The 24,342-nt window shown below is 38.9% G+C and overlaps 4 protein-coding genes across 4 annotated transcripts; all 4 read right to left on the minus strand.

The window, feature by feature from the left end:
- Positions 1 to 545: 545 nt before the first annotated feature.
- Positions 546 to 5,551, minus strand: LOC137722978 (probable serine/threonine-protein kinase At1g54610). The gene is made up of 8 exons (XM_068462118.1): positions 5,348 to 5,551; positions 4,494 to 4,930; positions 3,861 to 4,145; positions 3,426 to 3,743; positions 2,856 to 3,083; positions 2,288 to 2,388; positions 1,611 to 1,731; positions 546 to 1,254 (listed from the first exon to the last, which is right to left on the minus strand). Exons 2-8 carry the CDS (start codon positions 4,863 to 4,865, stop codon positions 916 to 918), a joined length of 1,764 nt encoding a protein of 587 aa, XP_068318219.1. The 5' UTR covers positions 4,866 to 4,930; positions 5,348 to 5,551; the 3' UTR covers positions 546 to 915.
- Positions 5,552 to 9,257: 3,706 nt separating this feature from the next.
- LOC137722976 (probable nucleolar protein 5-2) lies at positions 9,258 to 13,101 on the minus strand. The gene is made up of 9 exons (XM_068462116.1): positions 12,992 to 13,101; positions 12,561 to 12,661; positions 12,323 to 12,364; positions 11,929 to 12,108; positions 11,657 to 11,821; positions 10,885 to 11,085; positions 10,132 to 10,629; positions 9,926 to 10,060; positions 9,258 to 9,850 (listed from the first exon to the last, which is right to left on the minus strand). Exons 2-9 carry the CDS (start codon positions 12,636 to 12,638, stop codon positions 9,491 to 9,493), a joined length of 1,659 nt encoding a protein of 552 aa, XP_068318217.1. The 5' UTR covers positions 12,639 to 12,661; positions 12,992 to 13,101; the 3' UTR covers positions 9,258 to 9,490.
- Positions 13,102 to 14,530: 1,429 nt separating this feature from the next.
- On the minus strand, positions 14,531 to 18,436 carry LOC137723277 (double-stranded RNA-binding protein 3-like). The gene is made up of 4 exons (XM_068462433.1): positions 18,202 to 18,436; positions 17,051 to 17,298; positions 16,246 to 16,465; positions 14,531 to 16,042 (listed from the first exon to the last, which is right to left on the minus strand). Exons 2-4 carry the CDS (start codon positions 17,294 to 17,296, stop codon positions 14,856 to 14,858), a joined length of 1,653 nt encoding a protein of 550 aa, XP_068318534.1. The 5' UTR covers positions 17,297 to 17,298; positions 18,202 to 18,436; the 3' UTR covers positions 14,531 to 14,855.
- Positions 18,437 to 19,894: 1,458 nt separating this feature from the next.
- LOC137723747 (pentatricopeptide repeat-containing protein At3g12770-like) lies at positions 19,895 to 22,525 on the minus strand. Its single transcript, XM_068462939.1, has one exon. The coding sequence runs from the start codon at positions 22,478 to 22,480 to the stop codon at positions 20,039 to 20,041; it is 2,442 nt and encodes an 813-aa protein (XP_068319040.1). The 5' UTR covers positions 22,481 to 22,525; the 3' UTR covers positions 19,895 to 20,038.
- Between the last annotated feature and the right edge of the window lie 1,817 nt (positions 22,526 to 24,342).

A 24,342-nucleotide genomic window follows, 5' to 3' on the forward strand; every position in this document is an offset into this window, starting at 1 on the left:
TTTTCAAATATAAAAATGTAAATTAAAAGCATGACAATAGAATATAATAAAATATTTGCCAGACGTGATACCATGATTGGTCCAATACCTTATACCATTTCTCTTTTTATTTAATAAATAAAAGGCAAATATTTTGGATCATTCTTTTGAATTTTTTGGGCAAAGATTTTGTTAGTTCTTTATTTCTACTTTGCCTTTCTGTGGTTGCTTTAATGAAAGGTTCATTTCAGAGATTGTAATTCAAATCGTCCAATTTTTTATTCAATTCTTAGGTTCGATAAATCCCTGAGTCCAACCACAAGTAGTCCAGTGAAAAAGTGCAAACAACAGCTCTTTAAAAATAGAATAGGAAGTCCTGGGTTCGGTGTTTCGTAAGCTATGAAGGGGTGGATTCCCAATTTGTCTCCTCCGAGCCTGAAAGAGATAGATGACCGTAGTTCGCCACCAGTTGTCCTCTTTTTAAGAAAGACAAAAAGATAAATGTTGAGTCCACAAGGGTGTGCATACTAAAATAAATAACCGACGCATCATTTGATGAACAAAACTTGACGAAGAAGTTTGGCGTATAAACGCAACTCTTTACTAAATCATTTCACTACTCTAAGCATAAGTTTCCAACACCACACACTTGGAAAAAAAAGGAATCAAAAGATGAAGATGTACATAACAGAGGCAAGTTCTCTCACCAATCTCACCAACAAATTGAAAAATGAACAAACAAAACAAAAATCCCATGTCTTGTAAGTATTGGGGCAAAAAAATAAGAGAGAAGCTAATTGGGATTTATAAAATTAAAAAAAAAATTGTATTTACCCCTGCATTTCTGTTGGAAAAATACACTGCTAGAAGCTGGAGATGATAAACTCACTTTTCCGGAAACTCTTTGTAACTACGCTTCCTCATATGAACTCGGTTTCAAGCCGCACTTCTCTTTCCCTTAACACGAGCATTGTCATGTTTCTCTCTAAGGTTTCCTGTATAGGATTTTGAAGTTTCTCGCCCATCGTGTCCAGTATGTTTCTTCCGTCTTGGACCACCGGCAGAAGCAGGGTCAACCAACGGACCTGACCAAGCCTGTAGTGATTCTTTAGGATAACTGAATGAGGTTGTACTGAAAGGGACATCAGGAGGAACAAGGGCAGGATCAAAATGATGTGAAGATCCCAAGGGGTAGCCAACTGCCCCATCCTGATGTGGTGGAGGAAACTTTTCGCTTTTGCTCTTTGCATTTGCATGCGTAATTAGGCGCCTTCTCTGTTTCAGAAGAAAACTGATGTGTTTAACATACTTATAAATCGAAACCTGAATCATATAACTAATGCCAAAGTCGGCCAAATGGTCATGTCATGTGTAAGAATATAGACACCAAGTGCATTAAATCGAAACTCATTTACATATGGCAAACCAAACAGGTTAATCTCATTGACATCTCAGCAGTATTCTTTTCATAAAGGTAGGCCGCTTCTATTTCATTTAATCTTTTTCAACGGATACATAATCTAGAAGCATATGCATGTTCTTGACTAGCGAAAGAAGGATGTTTATGCAAATGGAAGGGTCAAAGGTAAACGATGACACAATAATTGATAGAGGCAACTTATTGGACATACATCAATATTGGACTGAAGCTCCGCATTGGCTTCTGGAGCCGGCATACCACTCCTAGGAGCCCGTTCCCGTGTGCGTGTTTTCTTTGGACCATCAGCCTGGGATCTACCAGCAGCTCGTAGTCTGCACAACCACCAAAAATTGTGCTAGTCAGACTTCACACATTATAAAGATAAGTGTGTTTATGAAATTAATTTCGCTTATGGTGGTTGAGCATCAAACATTGCCCTGTTTCAGAGATGTCTTCAAGACAGGTAATATACCAAAATAAGTATTTTGCCAAAATAGTATACTAAGACGAACAACAGTAACAAATTAGCTACAAATGTTTCAAGACAGCAGAAATGCATGTTTGCGCTCGAGGGCTAACATGACAGAAAGAATCTGTGCGAGTGAGCGAGAGATGACTCAGGGAAAGTTTACATAGAAAACCAGAAAATGAGTAACTTTAGACAAATGAGGTGTCTTATTGACCTATTTTTAATCTTGTCCAAAGCTCCATATAATAAACAGATAAACTAATAAAACCCATCGGAGTATCAATATGATCACACGAGTTCATTATACTCTATCCTCAAAGGTCCAGGCTCTGACAACATGCATGATTTATGCTAAATAAGTAGTCTTTAACAGCAAGATATCAGAAGGTGAAAGAACAAAAAGTCAACAAGACACATACCTACGAGCTTCATCGTCCCGGCGTTTGGCGTCTATTTCTTTGGTTGGAGGATACTTCGGGAGGCTAGAAGGTTCACATGCATAAGGCTCTGACAGGAAAAACTGCAAATGAGGAAAGAAAGAGCAAATAGAGTATGTAAGCACATTTATCGAAGGAATCATAATAGATGCAAATAACCATCAATTAGCGCGCACATGATTTTCATCGTTGCAGGCATGGATCAACATATGGACCCAATTAGCATAACTAGAGTCTAAACTCTAAAGCGATGGTTAGGGACCGCACTATGAGATATGACTTGGGCCCCAATTCTAGGCAGGTAAGTGGGCGACAGTCTAAGGAACGCTTTAGTCTCATTAACCATTCCAGAGTGCAAAATATAAAATCAAAAGAAGAGATGCAGAAAGTAATTATCAGTGTTGAATCTAAATCCAACAAGTCTACTGTCAAGAAACCAAGATGTGTTCTGGTTGATTAAGCTGGTAGAGAGAACTAGAGTACATAGAAAGCAGCCATACAGTATCAAGATCCTGAAATTAGAAAAAAATATCATAGTATAAGAACTCACCACACTACTCAATGCAGCTGTGGCTGTCTGACGTTCTGCTGGATCAATTGCAAGAAGAGTTTCGATAAGGGGAAATGAAGTTGGGGGAAAATCTTTGAATGTCTCTCTTATGCATCTTCTGTAAGGCTCCCGAGGCCTAAATAGCGTTGCATTGGGCAACTTTGCTTTCCTCCAGTATTCATCTGAAGGTGAACCACATAATTTGTATATCTTATGTAGTTGCTCCACCTACGTGAGCAGCAAATATGTGAGATATGCTCTACAGTTATGTCAGAAGTTTAGTCAGTGAGAAACCCTAAAAATGTTATCATCTCAGCATTTTAAAACTAACAAACAATGAAACTGGATAAGGTTGTAGCTTCAAACATCTATTTTAACCAACTGAACACAAGAAACTCAATCTTATGAAAGTCAACTAGCTAGATGTGCGCATTGACCATTCCAATGCAATAGCTATAAATTACTTGGCGATATCTCCATTTTAAACATTAGTAGTTAAATGTCTTCCCACAAATTTAGTTTCTACAAGCAAGGATAAAAGCAAATGCAAAAAGAGAGTCATCAAGTTACCTCGGTACGACCAGGCATGATAGGCTTCCCAGCTAGTAACTCCGCTAAAATGCAACCTGCACTCCAGAGGTCCACGCCCACGCCGTAATCAGTAGCCCCAAGAAGGAGCTCGGGAGGTCGATACCATAGAGTAACCACCCGACTAGTCATTGGATGCTTATGGTTTGGATCAAAAAAAGAAGCCAATCCAAAGTCAGCAATTTTAAGTACTCCTCCATTGTCAATCAAAAGATTTGATCCTTTAATGTCACGGTGAAGCACACCACGGTTGTGACAGTGCTCAAGTCCAGATAGAAGTTGATGCATGTAACATTTTACCTGAAATTTGAATTGTGAGATGCATCAAATTTCAAAACATCAGAAAAGTACCATAACCATTTATATATTTTTAAAAGTGGCAAATGGAATTCAAAGATTAGCGAAATACTGGCTAACCTGTGGTTCTGTAAATTTAATTTCAGGGCTTGCAGCAAGCCCAGCTAGATCATGCTCCATGTATTCAAACACCAGGTACAAACTACATGACATTCTTGACGTAACCAGACCCTCCAACTTTACAACATTGACATGATCCAGTCTCTGCAAAATTAGAATTTCTCTAGCCATAAATCTCACGCTCTCAGGCTCCAAATTGTCAAATCTAACTTTCTTTAGGGCAACAATTTTCCCCGTCAACACATCTTTAGCTTTGTACACATTACTATACGTTCCTGACCCAATCTAACATCAGGGAAAAGAAAATGAAAGACATCAAAATCATGCACAAAAAGAATACATAAACTAAGAGCAAAACATGAAGATAAAAGTGATAGGCATTGTTCAATTAATTGCAATTTATGGCCGCCTCATTTGTAATAGGCATTCCAAAGAAGAAAACTTTGAAGAATGCATCTCAAATGATCTGATTTATCACACTGTCCGTTCAGTTCATAACAATCGACCATAATTATGTTAATTTCGTAAAAACCATATTTGTCGCATCATTTTAGGAAAACAAGCAAAGGATCACAACATCAACTTTTCCATGAAAAAAAAACCATTTCCATAAAAAGAAGAATGAAAACCTACCTTATCAATTTTCTCAAACGTGTCTGCTTTCCGTGGAATCCACCCATTGAGCGCCTCCCCACACGCCTCAGTGAGCCAGGGTGGCCAGCCAGCCGCCACTTGGGCGCCACGCGATTGCTTTGGTACATTACCTGACCTCGGGTTTGGCTTCGATCGCCTTCTCTCCCCCCTCGGAGGTTTCTCACCTCCATGGACATTCTCCTCCTTCTTGCCCTCTCCCCCACCAACATGAACCTCGGCGGTTTTACTATCTACCTTCGGCACCACAACATCATCTACCTTCCCAGTAGACTCTACACTCAAATCCCTCCTCTTCCCCTTCGACTCAGAATTGACTCCCGAAGACGCTTCTCTACTAATCACACAACCCATTCGTGAATCTAAGCCTCATCCAACAAGGTCAATGCAAAAAAAGCTCTTCCTTTACAACTTAACCACTACAAAATCAACCAATTTGCAACAATTAAAAACTACCCTCCAAAAATCCACACATAAACACTCAACAATCAGTCCACAACTAAAAATCATCACAAAACAACCACCAAAGATCAAATCTTTACCCTAAACCCCACGTGATTAGCACAACCCAGTAAGCAAAATCATCTAAAAAACACAAAAACCAACAAAAGGGCAGCAAAATTCACAATTTTGGAACTGGGTTTCTTCAAGATTCAGCAGGAAGTAACAAAAAAAACTGATCTGGGTATTGAGAAAGTGAGTGAAAGAAAGAGATTTTCCCCAGAAAGTGATAGACTTGTTCTAAAGAAAAAAAGTGAGACTGGAAAAAAGAAAATGGGATTTAGAGAGAGAGAGAGAGAGAGAGAGAGAGAGAGAGAGAGAGTTAAAGAACTTACTGTGAATTGAGTTGAATCTGTGATTGGTAAGATTGGTTAAGTGAGGTTTTTGTTTTGGAATGGAGTTTGGTGTCCTTTCTGGGTGGCTCGGACAAGACGACGAATAAAAGGAGCAGCACAGGCTCAGCCTCAGCAGATCTCCCAAATTTTCGTCAAGTCAAAGCCGACAACTCTCTTTCTAATCTACCCTCTCTATATCCCTCTCTCTCTCTCTCTCTCTCTCTCTCTCCAAACAAAGAAAGCAAGGAATCGATTTATATTACTAAATTTCTGGGAAAATGGAATTTGTTTTTTACTTTTGGTTTTTATTATATTATATTTCTATTTGATGAAATTTTATATATTAATATTGTGTGCGTTTAATTTTGAAAAAAAAATACAGTTTATACCTAGAATAATGCTAGTTTTCCCACTTTTTATAATATAAATGAAATGATTCAGAATGGGAAAGCTGTCAACTTCTGAAAAATCTTAGGCCAAAATAGGGCTCATACAAGCGGACAAGCTCTAATTCAACAAGAATATATAAACAAAATGTGAAAAAAACTTATACTGAAAAAGAAAACACAAAATTATCAAGAAATTTAATATTATCTAATTTTGATGCATAAATATAAAAGAAAAGCAAAACAAACTTAAAACCCTATTTGTACCTTTTTCGGGCTATAATGCATAAATTACTTCTTTAGTTGTTTTACAAAGTCTTTAAAGTTAGCTCAAGTGACGAGAAAATGTGTAGAAATTAAGTTAAAACATCGATCATTTTCAATGAAACAAAAAAAAAAAAAAAAAAAAAGGTAAATATTTACTACCTTCAAGTTTCGTGGTTTTCAATATTTAGTACATGAAATTTTTTTTGTCCCATAGTCATACCTAAAGTGTTAATTTTGAGCCAATCTCATACATCCGTTAGTCTAGCTGTTAAATCTCCCGTTAATTGATGATGTGGCACCTCTGTGGACAATGACTGGGCGCCACGTGTCATTAAAGGGTCCATGTGGAAATTAAAAATTTGAAAAAAAAAAAAATTTGGTATTCTTCTTCCTCCCCGACATTCCCTTCCTCCCTTATCCTTCCATTCTCTCCTCAAAATGAGTCCCAGATCCCGCAACGAGTCTGAAGCTGAGAACCCAAATATGCACCAACCCACCAAACTCTTAGCTCCGATTCAACTCCCGCAAGGTGTGGATATATGCACCAACCCACCAAACCCCCCACAGAACCCAGATTCCGCAACCGCCGGACTCATTCGATTCAACTCTCAACTCCGACCTACCATCTTTGACTGATTAACGACCATGGTTCGGACCAATTGAAGAACCAAGAGTAGATGAACGTGAGCCATGGGTCGGTTCACCCAGTTGAAGATGTACCCACCACAGAGGGGGCTGGCCCAAACTCGCTCCGGGTACTAATGAAGGATCTTCCTAGCATGCCCGGCACCCTGGGCGGCCTCATCTTACACCTCGCCCAGTTTTTCTTCTCCGCCGCCACGCTCGCCGTCATGGCCACCACCTCTGACTTCCCCTCCGTCACCGCATTTTGGTGGGTAGCCACCACAACTGAACCCATGTCTTTTTTTTTTTTTCAGCTTTTTTTTTGTTAATTCTTTTAATTATGCTTAAATTTTAATCTGATAACAATTGGGGTTTTTTATGAGGGTTTGGTGGGTTGGTGCAGAGGAGAAAATGGAGGGATAAGGGAGGAAAGGAAGGTAGGGGATCTAGAGAGCTCAGATCGGGTGTGGCGAATAGAGGACTGGAGGGTGACAACGGAGGATCCTACGATGGAGAGGGCAGAGAGCTGGGGCGTGGTGGATGGAAGACAGCTGGGCGAGGAGGTCGGAGTGGCGGGAGAGGACCTCGGAGCGGAGAGAAGAAAGGGTACAGGTTGCAGAAGGGAGGGGGTTGGGGCAGGTAGAAGACAGACGGGTGGTTTTTGTTTGTTTTTTTTTTTTTGAATTTTTAATTCCCACATGTGGCGCCTAGTCATTGTCCACATGGGCGCCACATCATCAATTAACTGAAGACTTAACAGCCAGACTAACGGATGTATGAGACTGTCCCAAAATTAACACTTTAAGTATGACTCTGGGACAAAAAAAAAAACTTCATGTACCAAATGTTGAAAACCACTAAACTTGAGGGTAGTAAACTGATATTTACCCAAAAACAAAAGTTTAGGGTATGTTTGTTAACATTTTGCTAAATATTTTTTCGTTTTCCAAATAGCAAAATAGGTGAAAATGGATTATGTGGACTGTGTTGTGAAAATATTGTCACATCCCGAGCCATCCCAAGCTCAACTCCATCGTAGCACAATATTGTCCGCTTTGAGCCCCGACCAAACCCTCACGGTTTTGTTTCTAGGAGCCATCCCAAGCTCAACTCCATTGTAGTACAATATTGTCCGCTTTGAGCCCCGACCAAGCCCTTACGGTTTTGTTTCTAGGAACTTACACAAGAACTTCCCAGTGGGTTACCCATCCCTGAAATGCTCTCGCGTGAACTCACTTAACTTCGGAGTTCCTACAGAACCCGAATCCAGTGAGCTCTCAAAAGGCCTTGTGCTAGGTAGAGATGAAAATATACATATAAGACTTACATGATCCACTCCCCTGGACAATGTGGGATGTTACAAAATACTAAGAAAACGAAAAACACATAAAGCAATATTTAACCTAATTTATGTAGAACACCAATTGATGTTTTGTCTATTTGTCAATAACAATTTTCAAAATAATAGAAAATAAAAGTTACATTAAAAAACAAAGTTAGAGTTTAAAAAACAAAAAAATCATGTTTGCCGCCATTATCATCACTAGTGATGTCAATACCATCACCACATTCTCCTTCATCTCACCATCACCACCACAAGGCCACCATCTCTCACTAGCATCGTCACCACTACCATATCCTCAACCACGATCACCCTCGTCATCATGACCACCATCACCTCCACCGTCTCACCATTGCCCGCAATCAACATTACCGCCACCATGTTAGCATCACCACAACATGTACCTCTACCACCACCATCTCCACCACCATATTATCCATTGTCTCATCGTTGCAGCCAAACCATTGCCACCATTGCCACCATTACCACGATCTCCACCATCATCGCCACATTCTTTATCCCTTTACCCTCACCATGATGACCGACATTGCTGCCACCATTATCCCTACCTCTCAACCACCATTTTCACAATCATTCGTCATAACCATTGTTAACACAACCATCTTCTACCACCATCGCAACCGCTACCGCTACCGCCACCAATACTACCACTACTCCAACCATCACTTATGCCAACACCACTCTCATCTCAACCACACCATACTTGCCACCACTGCCACAATTATATATACATATATATATATATGTGACATTTGATGCCAGATACGTTTTCAATGTTTCCATTCTCTGAAATAATTCTTAGATTAAACTACCATAAGCTTTTTCAACTCACAAATATGTCGCTTTCATTTAAAAAACAAAATTTCAAAAATTATTTTGCAAAATGTTACCGGACAAACCCTTACTTTCCTTAAAAAATCCATTAAGTTCGAGATTGATTACTCCACCAAACAAATTTGTTTTTAATCATTTTCATGTAGACGAGAAGGTCAACATGTTTCTTTTTCTTTAGCCAACATAGTATAAATGAAATTATTATGGAGTACTAATAACAAATTCTTTTTCAAAATTCTAAAAATTTCGAAATTCTCAATTCTGCAATAGTGCGTATAACTCAATGCAAAATTCTCACTTTCACATAATAAAGCATAATAAAATTCTCAATTTCACATAAAAATGCGCATATTCCACGCAGTTGTCAAGTTGCGGTTCCACACTTTGTAAAGTAAAAAAGTTGCGCCTTTTCATTCTTCTACAGCCAAAGACAAACTAAAATTGCAAATTGCGATTGCAACAAGTTTCATTGACCAGCTTCATGCAACATGTTTGTCCATAAGAAATTAGAGGATACAGAACTGCAGAAGTAGCTTCAATTGACCACGTTACTAGCAAATAAATCAAAACAACATGGACTAGATTTTATATATAGAAAATCTGTGTCACTGATTGCCTAAAGTTGAACAAAATTTGCCTGAGTCGTTCGATACAACTTTTAAAAACTCATCAATCCTTGCTCTTCTTCTTCTTCTTTTTCTCTTTCTTCTCGCTTGGCACCTCCGTTTCTTCTTCTTCAGCATGCTTTCTTTTCCTCTTCTTCTCTCCTGCGTCTTCATTTTCAACTGCAGCAACTACTTCAGCATCCTCAGCTGAATGCTTCTTTTTCTTCTTCTTTTCCTTCTTTGCAGGCTCCTCAACTTCTGGTTCCACATTGCCATTTCCGTCAGGCATGTCCTCGTCATCAGCCTTCTTCTTCTTTTTCTTCTTCTCTTTCTTATCTTCAGTAACAGGAACCTCAGCAACTGGTTTCTCGGTCTTAGAAGGCGTCATTTTCCCAAGAACCGAATCTGCTGCAGGATTATATGCCTGCGAAGAACGAAAAAGGGTTCATAATAAGCAACTGACAAACTGAAATAAACATCCACAAGAAAAATATCAGACCTTGGCAGCAGTTATCAATCCTGCGGCTCCCTTCTTGCGATCCTTGTCATAGACTTCAATCTTTGGTTTGCCTTTAGCTGACCCAGCATGGTGACCTAATTCTCTGCCTTCAAGATTCCTTAACCGTGCTTCAAGCTGCGCAGATGTTTCTCTATAAGCAGGTGGTTTCAAAGTCTTAAAAAGAAATAATGAGAAGCAAGAGATACCTTTTGATAATTTTCCACTCCCATTGAGTTATCTTGACCGTCTCCAAGAGCATCAACTCGAATTGCCAATGCAGCTTTACTAGCAAGTGACCGAGAAATTTTACCCTTCAGCTTTGGCGCTGCTTTACCAATCAAGGATGCATGGTAGATAAGCCCATATTTTGGTGTTGCGTGCTTGGTCTTCAGTGCTCTGAAGAGGGCCTTTTCGGCTCCAAGAATCTGAACTGTGCTTCCAGGCTGCTTTGCAAGGTTCAACAAGCTACCACCATGGGAAATGAGGCGAGCACCGACGAGCTCTCCAACAAGAGCAGTCAAATTTGGTGCAATGGTGTTCATCCTATTTTTCAAATAGTCATATAGCTGAGCTCTGTACTCAGAGAGAGAAAGGACTTGGTCACAGAGTTCTTTGATGTTCATCAAATCAAGCTCGCTAACTTCTGTTCCCATGGATATCATTGCTGCATCCTTCAATTCAGTTTCAACCTCCTCTGGCAATATCTGTTATATTTGGACCAAGAACAATGAGATCCATTATCAGCATCACCATCCGTTGCCTTATATGAGATATAACAAGATTACTACCGTTGAATCTGTTATTATAACAGATATAATGGGTTCGCTACCAAGAAATAGTATGATGATAAAAGAAGGCACCCTTCGGCCATAAAGAGTATTCATCTACTGATCATAAAGAATATTCAATCATATATATAAGGTCCATACAATGGAAACACATAAATCACCAAATCCTACCTCAGAGAAGTCAAGCTTTGCAGCATTAGAACGATAGCCCATCAGCTTCACTGCCTTTGCATAAAGGATGTTGTCCTGAACAATCTTAGCAAGCTCTGGAAAATGCCAACCATACCATTCTCGAACCCTCATTGCATATGTATTTAGCTCTTTATCAAGATCATCAAGCAAACCAATGGCTTGAATAACCATTGTATCAACCTGAAACACAGTAACTTATATTAGGTTTACGATACATTGATGAACCACAACATAGTCCTGAAACATATATTCACAGTATAGCAAACCTATTGGACTTTCAAGCAGCTGTCCAGAAACATCTATTTACAGTATACAAAACTGACTGAACGTCATTTCTGATAACTTCACTTTCATTTTACTGAATTCAGTATCAGTCCTCTACCAACACCAAGTAAGAAAAACCAACAAACTGATCATATCTTTTCTTGCTATTCTACGACATGTATGCAGAAAGGTAAAAACACACAGCAGGCAACAAATAGAATCAGAACTAAATACACTCTCTTTCTGCCTTTTCTTTTCTTTTGTAGAAAGTGAAAGCAGGTAATGAAAGCACAGAGCCACATGCATTACAACGCACTGGTGGTACATATTTGAATGGCCAAATAATCCTCTCCTCCCATGGAAAGAAATACAAAAGGCTAAAAAACTTAAATTACGTAATATACTGATGTTATGACAAAACAATGCACTGCCCAATACCATTACTCCATTCTGAAAAGAAAAAAAAATTGTATTCATAGCCGCACACCTTATCAGCACTGAACTTGAGCTTGAATCGAGATAAGCTGTGAGATAAACCCAAGCTCATTGGTGCCAGATCTTGAACTTGTAGACCAGCTATGAGCTCAGTCAACTGAGCTCTTACACCTCTCATCAACTCCATCACAGCATTGTTGTGAACACAGTCTATTTTCTGCAAGAAATTAAATGCTCGAATTAAATAATATGTCCAATGTTTCACAACGGACCCAATGTTTCACAAATATGTCCAACTTTCTCCATAGCAGAACAGTGGCATACCAGTTTTTCCTTAATGATGTTTCCAAGCTTAGAATCAGAAACAGCTAGCGTCTCACCACTGCAGTGCGCTTTCAAGAATTTGCGTAGTCCTTTGCTGGGTTTACTGTCAATCAACAGGGTTGCTGCTTCCAAGGCTTCTGATGTATTCTCAAACTTGGAGAAAGCTTTCAGTTTCACAACCTAAACCAACACCATATACAGATTAAATATATAACTAACAAAGTGCTCAAATCAAGCAGATAAACGAGAAAACTTATTTTAAACCACATGAAGGAAACCAATCTGGAAGTAAAAACTGCACGATGCCGATATCATGTGTAACAGCAATCAATAAGGATGAGCTTTCAATATAAATAAAATGCATATACATATTAAAAAGACAGACTATAGATACCTGTCTAGCTTTGTCTGCACTTGAAAAATCCTTCCATAAGTCCTGCAACACCAATTAATAGGAGAAAAGCAATCAGACCCAGCACTTAATGAAAAAAAAAAAGAAAAGATAAAGATAAACAAAAGAACCGATGTAAACCCGAACTCAAAAATTAGATTTCTTTTCACATTTTGTTTCATTCTTCTAAAAAACCAGATAGAAAATACATATATAAACACAGTTTCAAGACCGCAGTTACCTCAACTTTGGAGAGCTTCCCTTCATCCAGCACTTTAAATAAGGCAAACCCCGCCGGAGTCTCGAACAAGACGAGCATTTTTCCTACTCCTCAAAACACACCTAAACCGAGCAAAATACAAAAACCAAAATCACCCGTCAGATCAATCATCGTATCTCCAGCCCAACATTTTTATTATAATCACACACCAACTCAAATATCAGTGAAAAAAGAAAAAAACCCACAAAAATTCCTAGTAAATATACCCAAAATACAAACAATCTCTAATCTTTATGCAAAACCAACATCACTGATCAATTTTCAAACTTCAAAATCCATACTTTTCACAAGAACAAAACAAGCACCCACCAATATCTACATGCATATATGTGTGTGTATGTGTAGAGAGAGAGGGGGAGAGGGAGAGAGGGAGTAAAGTAGTAATTTCATACCTTTCTCTGTGCTGAGCTGCGTCGGAAAGAAGGGGGAGGAAGTAGGAGAAGGAGGGAGCAGAGCAGCGAGGGTCTAGGGTTTAAAGGAGACGAATTTCTAGAGATATTTATATAGTGGTTATATAGGATGGAGGGAACACCCTTGTCGCAGACAGGGGTAATTTTGGGCTTTTAAGTATATGCAGTGGACATTTTCGTCTAAGGAGTTAGAAAAGACTGCGGCGCATCGTTACGTGGCAAGAATTCAAGGCGGGTGCAGAACGGTTGGGTATAGATTCATAACACTTGATACGTTAGGGTTTTCTGCCCAACAAGATCCTCTCCCGATTCTTTTGGTGAGGATCTTAACGATCCGTGAATTATGTACTTTTATCGTATATCGTACGATTAGTTTTTGTCAAGTACTATTTGTGTTTAATTTTAAATAAAAATATTTAAAATAATTTCTGACCGCATGATATACGATAAACGGATACGATTCACGAATCCTCGAAATCCTCACAAAAAGAATCCAGCAAGGTTCCGGATTCGTTTTTCACCGGTGTTTTTTCTAGTTACAAATATAGGATTCACTCTTGTAGGGTTGAAATTGGATTGAAAATTTTGGGCCTTCCATTGAAAGAAGATCTTATAAGGTTTGAACGACAACCCATGTGTGTTGTGGGTCCATAAACACACAACGTCTCGAGTTTCCAGATTTAAATTGAGTGGATTCACTGTTATTGTGATATCTCGAATACTAATAAGTATAATATCACGTGTGTATATTACCTTATATTAGCGGCCTGATACACCACGATAGTGATAAAATTGTTCAACATAAATCTCTTTCTTTTTTTTTCCAACGCACACTCATGTTTGTGTCTTTGACTAGATGTCCACATACTTTGTTCATCTAAACCCAAGAATTTCTCATTTTATGGAAATTTATGCTAAATATGGTTTAAAGTTTTTATTTTGTATACCATTCGATATACTTTTATTCCACGTATTTCCCCTCTCTTTCATCTCTCGCAAAAACAACATAGTTATCATCAAATAGGCTATATGATTTTAAACATGGGAGGTCTCAATATTAAAGGTTCAACTTTTGAGATAAAAGCATAGCGCGAAGCGCAAAAACAATTTTCAATTTATTCACAGAGGTATTTCATTGGTGGACTTCTTGTCATCAGCCGAACGATGTGATATTGACATTTACCGAAGCAATCTGATGAATGCCATCAAAAGCATTTATTGAGTATTGTCGACACAACCTGTTAAGTGCTGCTAAGATATGTCTAGCAATTCTTACATTAAACACTTGATGTGCACAAAAAAACTTATACCATATTCTCAGAAGGTCCATAAAAAACCATCATATGCTTGTTTTCCGGCGTCGGGTGGTCTTGGGACCACCTTTGTCCCAATGTAACTTTTCATTAGCTTATGTAACTATTCATTATCGTCGATGTGGGCGTGTGACGCATGACCGATGCTGCTTGTTCTTGCATTTGCAGTGAATATTTGTATACTTAATTCAACAAAAACAAATATATATGCAACAACGTTCTCTTTCGATTATATAAAGCTAATTGTCTTACAACTTCTGCCTACCAGTATATATATCTCATTCATATTTATGAAAAATCAGAATCAATGTCTCAACCTGATTAAGCTCAAAGAACAGGATGAAACTAACACATCGAGAATTCGGAAACCGAAAAAACGACTCATTTATTCTAATTACTTTGCAGAAGCATCAATGGCTTCCGCGCCTCATAAACTGCTGTGGTTCCTCACAAGATGAACTAATCACATCTATTAGAACTTCTGTATTATGTATATTTGGAATTTTGGATTAAAAATGAAGCTTACCAAGCTCTCAACTTTGTTTTGGCACGTCGTCTTGATTAGTATCCTTCTTCTCCATCTCCGGTAACACTCTCTCCTGGCTGGAACTTGACATTTTTCTTGCTGGTGGGGCTGAACAAACTGGTACAACTGATCTAATTCGAACAGCCGGTGCCATGAAGCTAGGTCGTAGTCCTCCCAGTTGCATTCTTTCAGGCAATTGCGCGGCTGAAGATGAGGGGATCCCTGTTCTCATTCTTGGCGGAGCAGGATTCCTGCTTGGAAAATTTTGTGGTCTAGACCCCGGAGAAGAAGAGGGCCTTACAGTTCTGATTATTACAGGTTCTGCAGCAGATGGCGGCCTTAGACTTCTAGCACTACTGACTCTTGGTGGATTTTGGGGCCTCAAATTGGGCCTACGAGATTCGAAACCACGAGGATTTTGTAACCTGAAGTCCACTGGCCTAAAACTAGAATCCACGATTCTAGGGTGAGCATGTCCGGATTGCCCAGTTGGGTTGTTGCATTCCAGCTGAAGGTTTCCAATTTTGCTTTCTAACTCTCCTAGGTTCTGTTTCTCAAGCTGAACTTGTTCCTGGACTCTTACTTCAGCGCCGCTGCTTGCGGGACTAAAGGGATCTGAAACTATAGAAGGAGAGTACGTGGGTGATTCTTCTGGCTTTTCTTCCTGTATCTCTTGAATAGTCACCGTGGACTTGCCCCTGATCGGCGGGTTAGGAACCAAATGGTTTGAGAAGCAAAATGAAGGGCCTGAGGTAGCAATTGTAATTCTGGGTCCCGCTGAGGTCGACTCTTGCCCTCTTGCTGGAAAGTATAGACAGTTATCTGGGCGAAGCACAGATTGCATAAATGGAAATATCTGAGGAACAGATGGAGAAACTGGTAAAATAGGAAGCGCCAGCAGGCGATTTTGTTGCTGTAATAGTTGCTCTTCCCGCCACAATCCGTACATTCCTATTTCAGGGGAATAATTAGAATAACCCCAGTTATGGAATTGCATAGGATATAAGCTTGGTGTTGGCAGGGTAGATTTCTGGAAGATGGGAATGTATGTTTGCTGTCCATGTCGGCAATCATTTTGAGTATTAATAGACTCAGACGGCCGCAAACTTCCAAGAATACGAGCAATAATGACTTGTTCCTGTTCTTCATTGCCTCTAGGCTCCACCGAGGAAGAAGACGAGCCATGTTGAGCCACTGCATGGATAACAGAACAATTAGATATATAGGCCTTCAATGGGATACATACTTGGGAAATTTCATTGATTGAATTGTTAAGCAGCCAAAAGAAGGAAATACTGCATGCAATCTTTCAAGGCAAACCGCAAAAATGCTTGTTTGCTAGCGTGCAATTAGAAGAAAGAGAAAGAAAAAAAGAAAGATAACAGGAAAATGCATACATCTTTTCAGGGCTGCCCAAGCAGCAGTTGCAGCATTCTTCTGAGCTTGTTTCTTTGTCCTAGCCGGTTGCCCGGTAAAGCTCATTCCTGCTAGCTCAACTGTACATGAGAACACAGGCACATGGCCAGGTCCAGATCGAACAGTTGTATAAACAGGAAGGTTCAATCCAGCTCTGTGAGCAGTCTCCTGAAGCAAGTTCTTGTAAACCCCTGTTTCATCCTGCGCAGCACAATACACAATATAATTATTCAACAACTATTTCCTGTGGCAGTTTGCATTAAGTTAGGGGATGGAACAGGGAAAATTCTGGACAGTAATAGTAAACAATATATGAAGAAGGTAACAAAGAGACATTCCATTTAAAATGCTAGCTAGTTTTAACCAGTTTTCTCATCTTTTCCTTCCTGGTTTTCCATTAAACTAAACTCTTCGACACCTTAATCGATTTGTCACCAATAAACTCCCCCAAATGCAAGGTCTAGGGATGATTCAACTTCAACATGCACAACCATACCCTTCTTTTGGGAAAAAAGAAGACAGCAAAGTCGTGGAACAGTTTTCCCTTAAAGAGTTCAATGGTATGATTTTAATTTTGTCCTTGGTGGTGGAGGAATCTGCACTCGTTGACTATCAGATCAAATGTATAAAATACAACAGACACTGTTTATGAGTATTAAATGATTAATTGTTACTCCAACAAACAAAAAAGAATCACGACATATCTACCTGAAACTAACAAATTTTGAGCACATAAAGAAACTGTTGTCACCAAACTACAAGAACTACTACAATTTTGCTACTAACCAATACTCTTGCAGCTAGTGCTCTGGAAGGGCCTCTTTTTGCAAGTGTGTTCAATGCTACCTCCGCTGCAGCATGCTCGGCCTGTCTAAGAGTAGGACAGAATGTAGGACTTTCAAAAGTATCTCCATTGAAGTTGACAGTTGCTTTGAATCGAGGAGCATGATCTGGTCCTTCCCGAATGCATGAATAAGATGGCAAATTGAAGCAACTTCTCTGCGCCAACTCTTGCAATTGGTTCTTATACATACCTGTGTATACATGTAACATTTTACGTTTCAATTACAAACGTGTTCTGATTTCAACGATTTAGAGAAAGAGCTTTCAAGTTTCAAAACAATTTGTAAATATATCCACACTGTAACTATAAAAAAATTGTCCAAATACCAGGAAAAGCAAGCCATACCCAAAAATAAAAACATCCCAATTCAAGTCTTTTTAAAACCATACTCCATAGCCGTAGTTTGTGAATTTATTTCTTTCAAGCAATGGATTAGCGCTGTAACCTCGCGGCACAGCAAGACCATGGAAAAACGCAAAATTACTAACAACACACGCCTTTCATGCAAACTCAAGCCAAATAGGCAGTTGTTTGTGGGTATTCGTAGTGAGAGCAGCGTCTAAAGAACTGGTCCGGATTCTCTGTAAGTTTCCTCTTTCCAAACACTATAAGAAGTCATTCTGAAATTCCATTTTCGGCTTGCATTTTGCATCTTCGAAATATAAAATGAACCAAGCAGCTAACTACTTTCCATTTTTCATTGATCGTCAAATTAATGGAAATTCTCAATTTTTACTACAAAAATAACTTAAAAGTATCCAAAGAAACCATTTTTTCCACAAAAATTAATAGTTCTTTGCCTTCTTAAGCATTCTCAGCAGAAAAGTATCTCCAAATCACGATTTTTTTTTTCTTTCTTCCATTTTTTTTCCCAAATTTTCTCAACAACCAAACGGAGCTAACCCAACAACAACATCCAAATCCATACCAATCTCAGACCCAATTATACCAAATAATCAGAAAATAATCACAAGAACACCAATTGAAAATCAAATGAGCTCAAGAACAAACAATAACCAGCAAATCGAAATATATCAAAACAAATGCGAAACCTGATCCGGGTAAGAGCCAAAAGAGAGAGAAAACCACTCACCTTCGCGGCCGAATCCAATTTTCCCAGAGTTTTCCCGAGGAAGTGACGGAAGAAGAAGGGCGGAGCACAAAGTTTGATACAATACAAATACAACAGTGGCAGTAAAGTGGGGGACTTTTGTTTTGGAAATTTATTTTATTTTTCACGCCGTGCTGTCATTTTCTCTCTCTACTTTCTCACTCATCATCCGCAGATGGAACGATCTACAGAGGGCCTGTAGAGAGAGCAGTGGCACTTCTACACTTTCGAGCTGTGTTTTTCATACGTCGGAGACCGCTAATAAGCGTCGCCGTTATGTTAGTTACTGTGCCTACTACCTACTTGGATGAGCAATATTTCGGTGTAACCGACACGTGTTACATATTTTATTATTATTTTAAATTTTTGTTCAAATTATAGCACGTGTCTGTATAATTAGACTCAGGAAATGGGTGTTGTTTATCGGGTTTGTATCGTTTCACATAATAGTGTTATCTTAACATATTATGTCGTGTTAAATTTGTTTAACATGTAACTCCATAATGACTTGATTTGTTGTAGGATTGATCTGAAACTTGTTATTTTCATGTCGGATTACCGAGTCATGCAAAAAATTGTCATGCCTAATGTCTAGACCTGACAAGCGAGTCGTGTTCATGTCATGCCCGTTATCTTAACGGGTGACCCGATAATGACCCGACTAATTAACATGTTCTTAACGGATGACCCAATAACGACCTAACATGTTAACAGGTTGATCCGAAAGCTATTATTTCCATGTCATTTTAATGGGTCATACAAGAAATTATCAGGCTTACACGTATTAATATTACATAAGTGAGATGTATTAATTAATCTATCATTCACTTATATTATAACACGTAAAAGATACATTATGTAATAACTATTCTAAATGTCACTCAGTACTACGGTCTGGTGATATTATTTTTCACTTGTAAGTGAAAAGTCTTAAGTTCGAATCTTGTGGATGGCGAATTTGATACCAAATTAGGTTGTCCATCATGTGATTTAACCGAATTCCTCTTTTTCATAGTGCAAAATATATCGTTGTATTAAAATAAGTATCATATATATACAAAACTTTCTCTGACTTAAAGTCACGCGGTAGGTTGTTTTGCTAATTAGTGGTGGAAAAAAAAGGTCCAACCATTCAAACCGACCAAATCAAATCAATCAAAACACCTTGATTCAGTTTTCATACCATCAAAGTGAAATCTTGAACCAATTGAACCAGACTGCAATTAGTTTTGTTTGGTTCATTTTGACCTATTGAAAAATGAGAGTGTTAACGAAATACTTTCAGTATTGTTAGTTTTTAACGAAAATAATATTTTTACTCAAAAAAGTCACTCCTATTACTATTCACTTACAACATATTTTTGTCATTTTGATTAAAACTCAAACTTTCAAACCCTTTTCATTAGTTTTCCTTTGAAAAATCGCTTAAACTAAACCAAATTGCCTACTGCCTACTTGGATAATCAATTTAGTATAATTAGGTTGTTAGTTATTTAATTTGATGGATGATTAATATTATTAGGCTGTTAGATATTTATAAGTTGATAATATACCAGGAGTGGGCATGTCAAGCCTCGTAAAATATCGACATAATGCATGTCATGATATGTCGAGCCTTGCAATCTAGATTTGGAAAATGTGTAAATGTAAGTTCTCAAACGCGTAATCCCCAAAAAAGAAATGGTATGCTTGTATCAAAGCAAAACTCCTATGTAGTCAGGTAGATTAATTTCCTACATGGCATCACATGATTAGTGTGAAACACCGTTACCCTGGCGTTGCCGTTTAATATAAGTCCTTTACGAGAAGACGACCCCCATCACCAGTAATCATTGCAAGAACATTTCCCATCGACAAAGTGATGGAAACGATTGGCATCTCTCACAATAAGTTCCCTCCTCACTATCTTGGATATATATTTAGTCACATTGTGACAGTCAACACACACACGCAGATTCTTGGTGATCCTAATCAAGCTTCCTGCCGGCGTGTTTAAAAGTCCGAATGCAATGGCTAATCTCTCACTATGTCCCCATAGCAACCTGACCTTCATCGGCTCATCCACGTCACGAAGAACACAACTTGTATCCGGGACATAACCAGAAGCCTCCACTGCTGCTCTTATATCCTCTAAATGCTGATATATCTCTGCCCAATTCGGATGGGAGTTGTCTCCGGCGAAAAATGTATGAACCTGGTTTCCGACTTCAATCAAGCTATAACCCGGTATTTTTCTGAGTCCCCTTGTCCTCATGAGGCTCCGGATATAATTTACAGCATCCCATCTCCGTGCTTGAGCATAAATGTTTGATATCACAACATAAATTGAAGGATTCATGGAATCTATACAAAGCAATCTGTCAGCTGTCTTTATGCCGATATCAATGTTCTTGTGAGCCTGACATCCATTAAGCAATGCTTCAAGAACCGAACTTCCTGGTTCAAAAGGTATTTGCTTAATCAATGCCTCAGCTTCTTCAAGTCTGCCTGCTCGGCATAAAAGATCCACAAAACTAGCGTAGTGTTTTTCAGTCAGCCTAATGCCACGATCTCTCTCCATGCTGTGGAATAGTTTGATACCCTCTTCCACAAGTCCGGAGTGACTACAAGCAGTTAGAAGAGAAAGAAGGGAGGTTTCATTTGGCTTATACCCCTCCTCCTTCATTCTTCTATAGATACCAAGAGCTTGCAGTCCATATCCGTGAATACCGTAGCTAGTTATCATAGAATTCCATAGGATAACATCTCTACAAAAGGCGCCATTTTCAAATGTTCTCTCAGCATACTTTATTTTTCCACACTTTGCATACATATCAATCAAGGCTGTCATGGAAACTACATCAACTTCATGCCCATTCCGGATCAAATGAGCATGAACACTCCTGCCTTTCTTCAGAGAGCCCAAATGTGAACAGGAATGGACTAAACTAACAAGAGTTACCAAATTAGCAGCAATTCCCTCTTCTTGCATCTGACTAAACAGTTTCAAGGCTTCTTCTGCATGCCCATTTTGCGTCAATCCTACCAGCATGGCCGTCCATGTAATCACGTTCTTCTCTTTCATTCTATCAAAGACAAATGTTGCTAGCTTTATTGCACCACATTTAGAGTACAAATCAACAATGGCAGTAGACAAAATAGGATTTGGATCAAAACCCATTCTAAAAACACAACAATGTAGGATTTTCCCAGTTTCCAAATCAGCTGTTTGAGAACATCCCTGAACAAGACTCACCATGGTTCCCGAATCAAACCTACCACCATCTGTGACCAATCTGTGGAAGAAACCAAAAGACTCGTGTACCAGACCATTTTGAATGCACCCCGATATCATGACATTCCACGAAATCAAACTTCTGATGGGCATGGTCTCAAAAACAGAAAAGGAACTTCGCATGTCACCCATATTATTATACATATCCACTAGCGAGGTACGTAGTAAAACCTCATTACCCATTCCTAGTCTAATTATGCATCCATGAACACATTTTGCAAGCTTGAAATTCCCACTTTTAATGCAAACTTGAATCAAGCTTAGCATAGTAACCAGACTCGGCTTAACCCCACAACTACACATTTCTACAAACATATCAACTGCCTTACTAAACTGACCAGATTGCACATAGCCACCAATCATGGAATTCCAACAAACAACATCTCTTTCTGGCATCCTATCGAAAAACCTTTGCGCACAATCAACCTTATCAAACTTCACCAAGAAATGAATCATCGAACTCCCCAAAAATCGATCACTTTCAATTCCTTTATCCACAGCTCTCTTAATAACTTCCATCCCCCTTCTGTAATCCAATAAGCCCATGCATGCCTTCAGCGCATAATTACACGTGTAACTATCAATCTCCAAATGATAAGAACCCATCAAATTAAACAACTCAAGGCTCTCACTGTACCTCTCTTTTCTCAAATACCCATAAACCATGGCATTGCATAGAATGGTTTCTGGTTGAGGAAATTGATCGAACACTTGGCGGGCATTATCCAAACTTCCCAAATCCGAGTACACTTTAACGAGTTTTGTACCCAGAATTTGGTCATTAGATATAGAATTAATGATGATCTGGGCATGAATGGATTTGACCCAGATAAGCTTTTGTGCAAATTGTTGTAAGAGTGACGAGAACTCGTGAACATTTGCAGAAGAATAAGAACAAGAAGCGTAGACTGAGAAGGAAGACGAGGGGCTGAGATTGAAGGGTATTTTGGGAAATAATCCGTGGATATGGAGGAACAGATTACGCATGAAGAAGAAGAAGATGGAAAAAACGCGGGAAATTTAACGGTTCTGAGCAGAATTTACCTCTCTGTTTCAAACTATAAAAACGGTATCTGAAAAGAACTAATATGAAATACGACAAAACATTTTGGGGTCAATTCAGAAATAGTGAAAACTTGTAATGTCATTTTCTACCCCATAGAAGGACGAAATAGTAAGGGTAGTTTTGGACGATTGCATGAGACTACGAGATATCGGAGTCGTTGAGCGGCAAGGATTCCCGGCGGGAAGAACTGAGAACTCAGATTGAAAACAACCCGTTATTTACCAAATATTTCAGGTGGTTGCAAAAAAGTGAGAGGTAAATAGTATGCACTAGTGGTTACGATCAAGGTTCTAAAAGACGCTAGGCGCTAGTCGGACAGCAAGTTGGGTCTAGCGCCTAAGTGACTAGGCGGAGCTTAGGCAGGCACTTAAGCGGACTAGACAAATTTAAGTAAATTTATTATATTTGTGTAAATAAGTGTTTTTTTATACTTAAAATATATATAATTACATTATAAACTACAAAATAGAATGACATATATAATATAAAGTATTGGAACATAATGAAAACATGGGCAACATGTATATATTGTGCATTTATTTAAGTATTCAATAAGTCTCTCACAATTTATTGAAAAAAATAGAATGCAAAATGAAAGTTATATATTTTCTGTCTAAATGAGTTGCAACCTAGGCGTGTCTGAGCTGGCTAGGCGGGTACCTAGGCTGTCTAGGCGGGCGCCTTAGCAAATCTAGGCACCATTTCTTAATTTTCAAACGCCTAGGCATTAATCAGGGCGGTGGCCAACTGCTTAGCTCCAAGACAGAGCCTAGGAGGCGCTAGGCGGGGATTTTTAGAACAATGGATATGATAGATGTTGCCTAACCCTTGCAAAGCAGGAGACCGTACTTTTTTGAACCTTCGTTTCCATCGTAGTTGATCAAAATGCATTTTGTAGTGTGAAATTGTAGGTTTTGTTTCTGCTTTCATCTCCTTGCTTTCGTGGTTTACGCTGACCAAAATATTTACGAATTAGTTGTTTGGTTTGATCTTTGTGACTTACTTTGATTATTCCACAAGGAGTTTCTAGCACAACATAATAAATAACTAATAAAATCCTTAGATCACATCAAGTTTTCAGTTATCTTGGCCTTTATCCGGTGCAAATGACACTGTCATACTTCTAACATCAAACACGAAACGAAGATTTGCCTTCTGAAACGCCCCTAAGGGACTCGGTCCTGTGTCACTAATAGGCATTATACCGAGGCACTTCAAGATTCCCTCGGGTTCTGATGCACTTCAAGACTCCCTCGGTTCTTCCATTGCGGAAACAGTTGAAAGAATCATATTCCTGCCAATCCATGGATTTCGACCTCCATTGTTGTCTTCCCTTGACGGAAAAGTTTTCTTCTGGTAACACTACATTAACTTCCGCTACAAGATAAACTGCGTGGTCATTCGATTCTAGTAAACGTAGAATCAAGTTTTGATGTCCATTAAGTAGTTGCAGTGGGTGATTCCCACGGAACTGTGAGAATTCACAAAAGCATGCACTTATTGAAACTTTCTGTCGCATCTAAGACTAGGCCTTAATAGTAACGCTGAAGAATCATGTTCTGTTCATACAACGGATTGAGACCTCCACCAACCAAATGATATTCCCTCTGTTCTGAATTCCAAATGCACTAAAAATTTCGGTCCAATCTTGATAACAAGTTTACGTGCTTTAGAGATATTTTCTAATACGTTCATGCTGAAGGATATGAAGAGGATGACAACAAATCAAAACCATTGCTAGCTTGGTCCAACAAAACACCATATTCCAAACAACATCGCTCAC

The sequence above is a fragment of the Pyrus communis genome, chromosome 17 (genome assembly GCF_963583255.1).
Source record: "Pyrus communis chromosome 17, drPyrComm1.1, whole genome shotgun sequence".
Taxonomy (NCBI): domain Eukaryota; kingdom Viridiplantae; phylum Streptophyta; class Magnoliopsida; order Rosales; family Rosaceae; genus Pyrus; species Pyrus communis.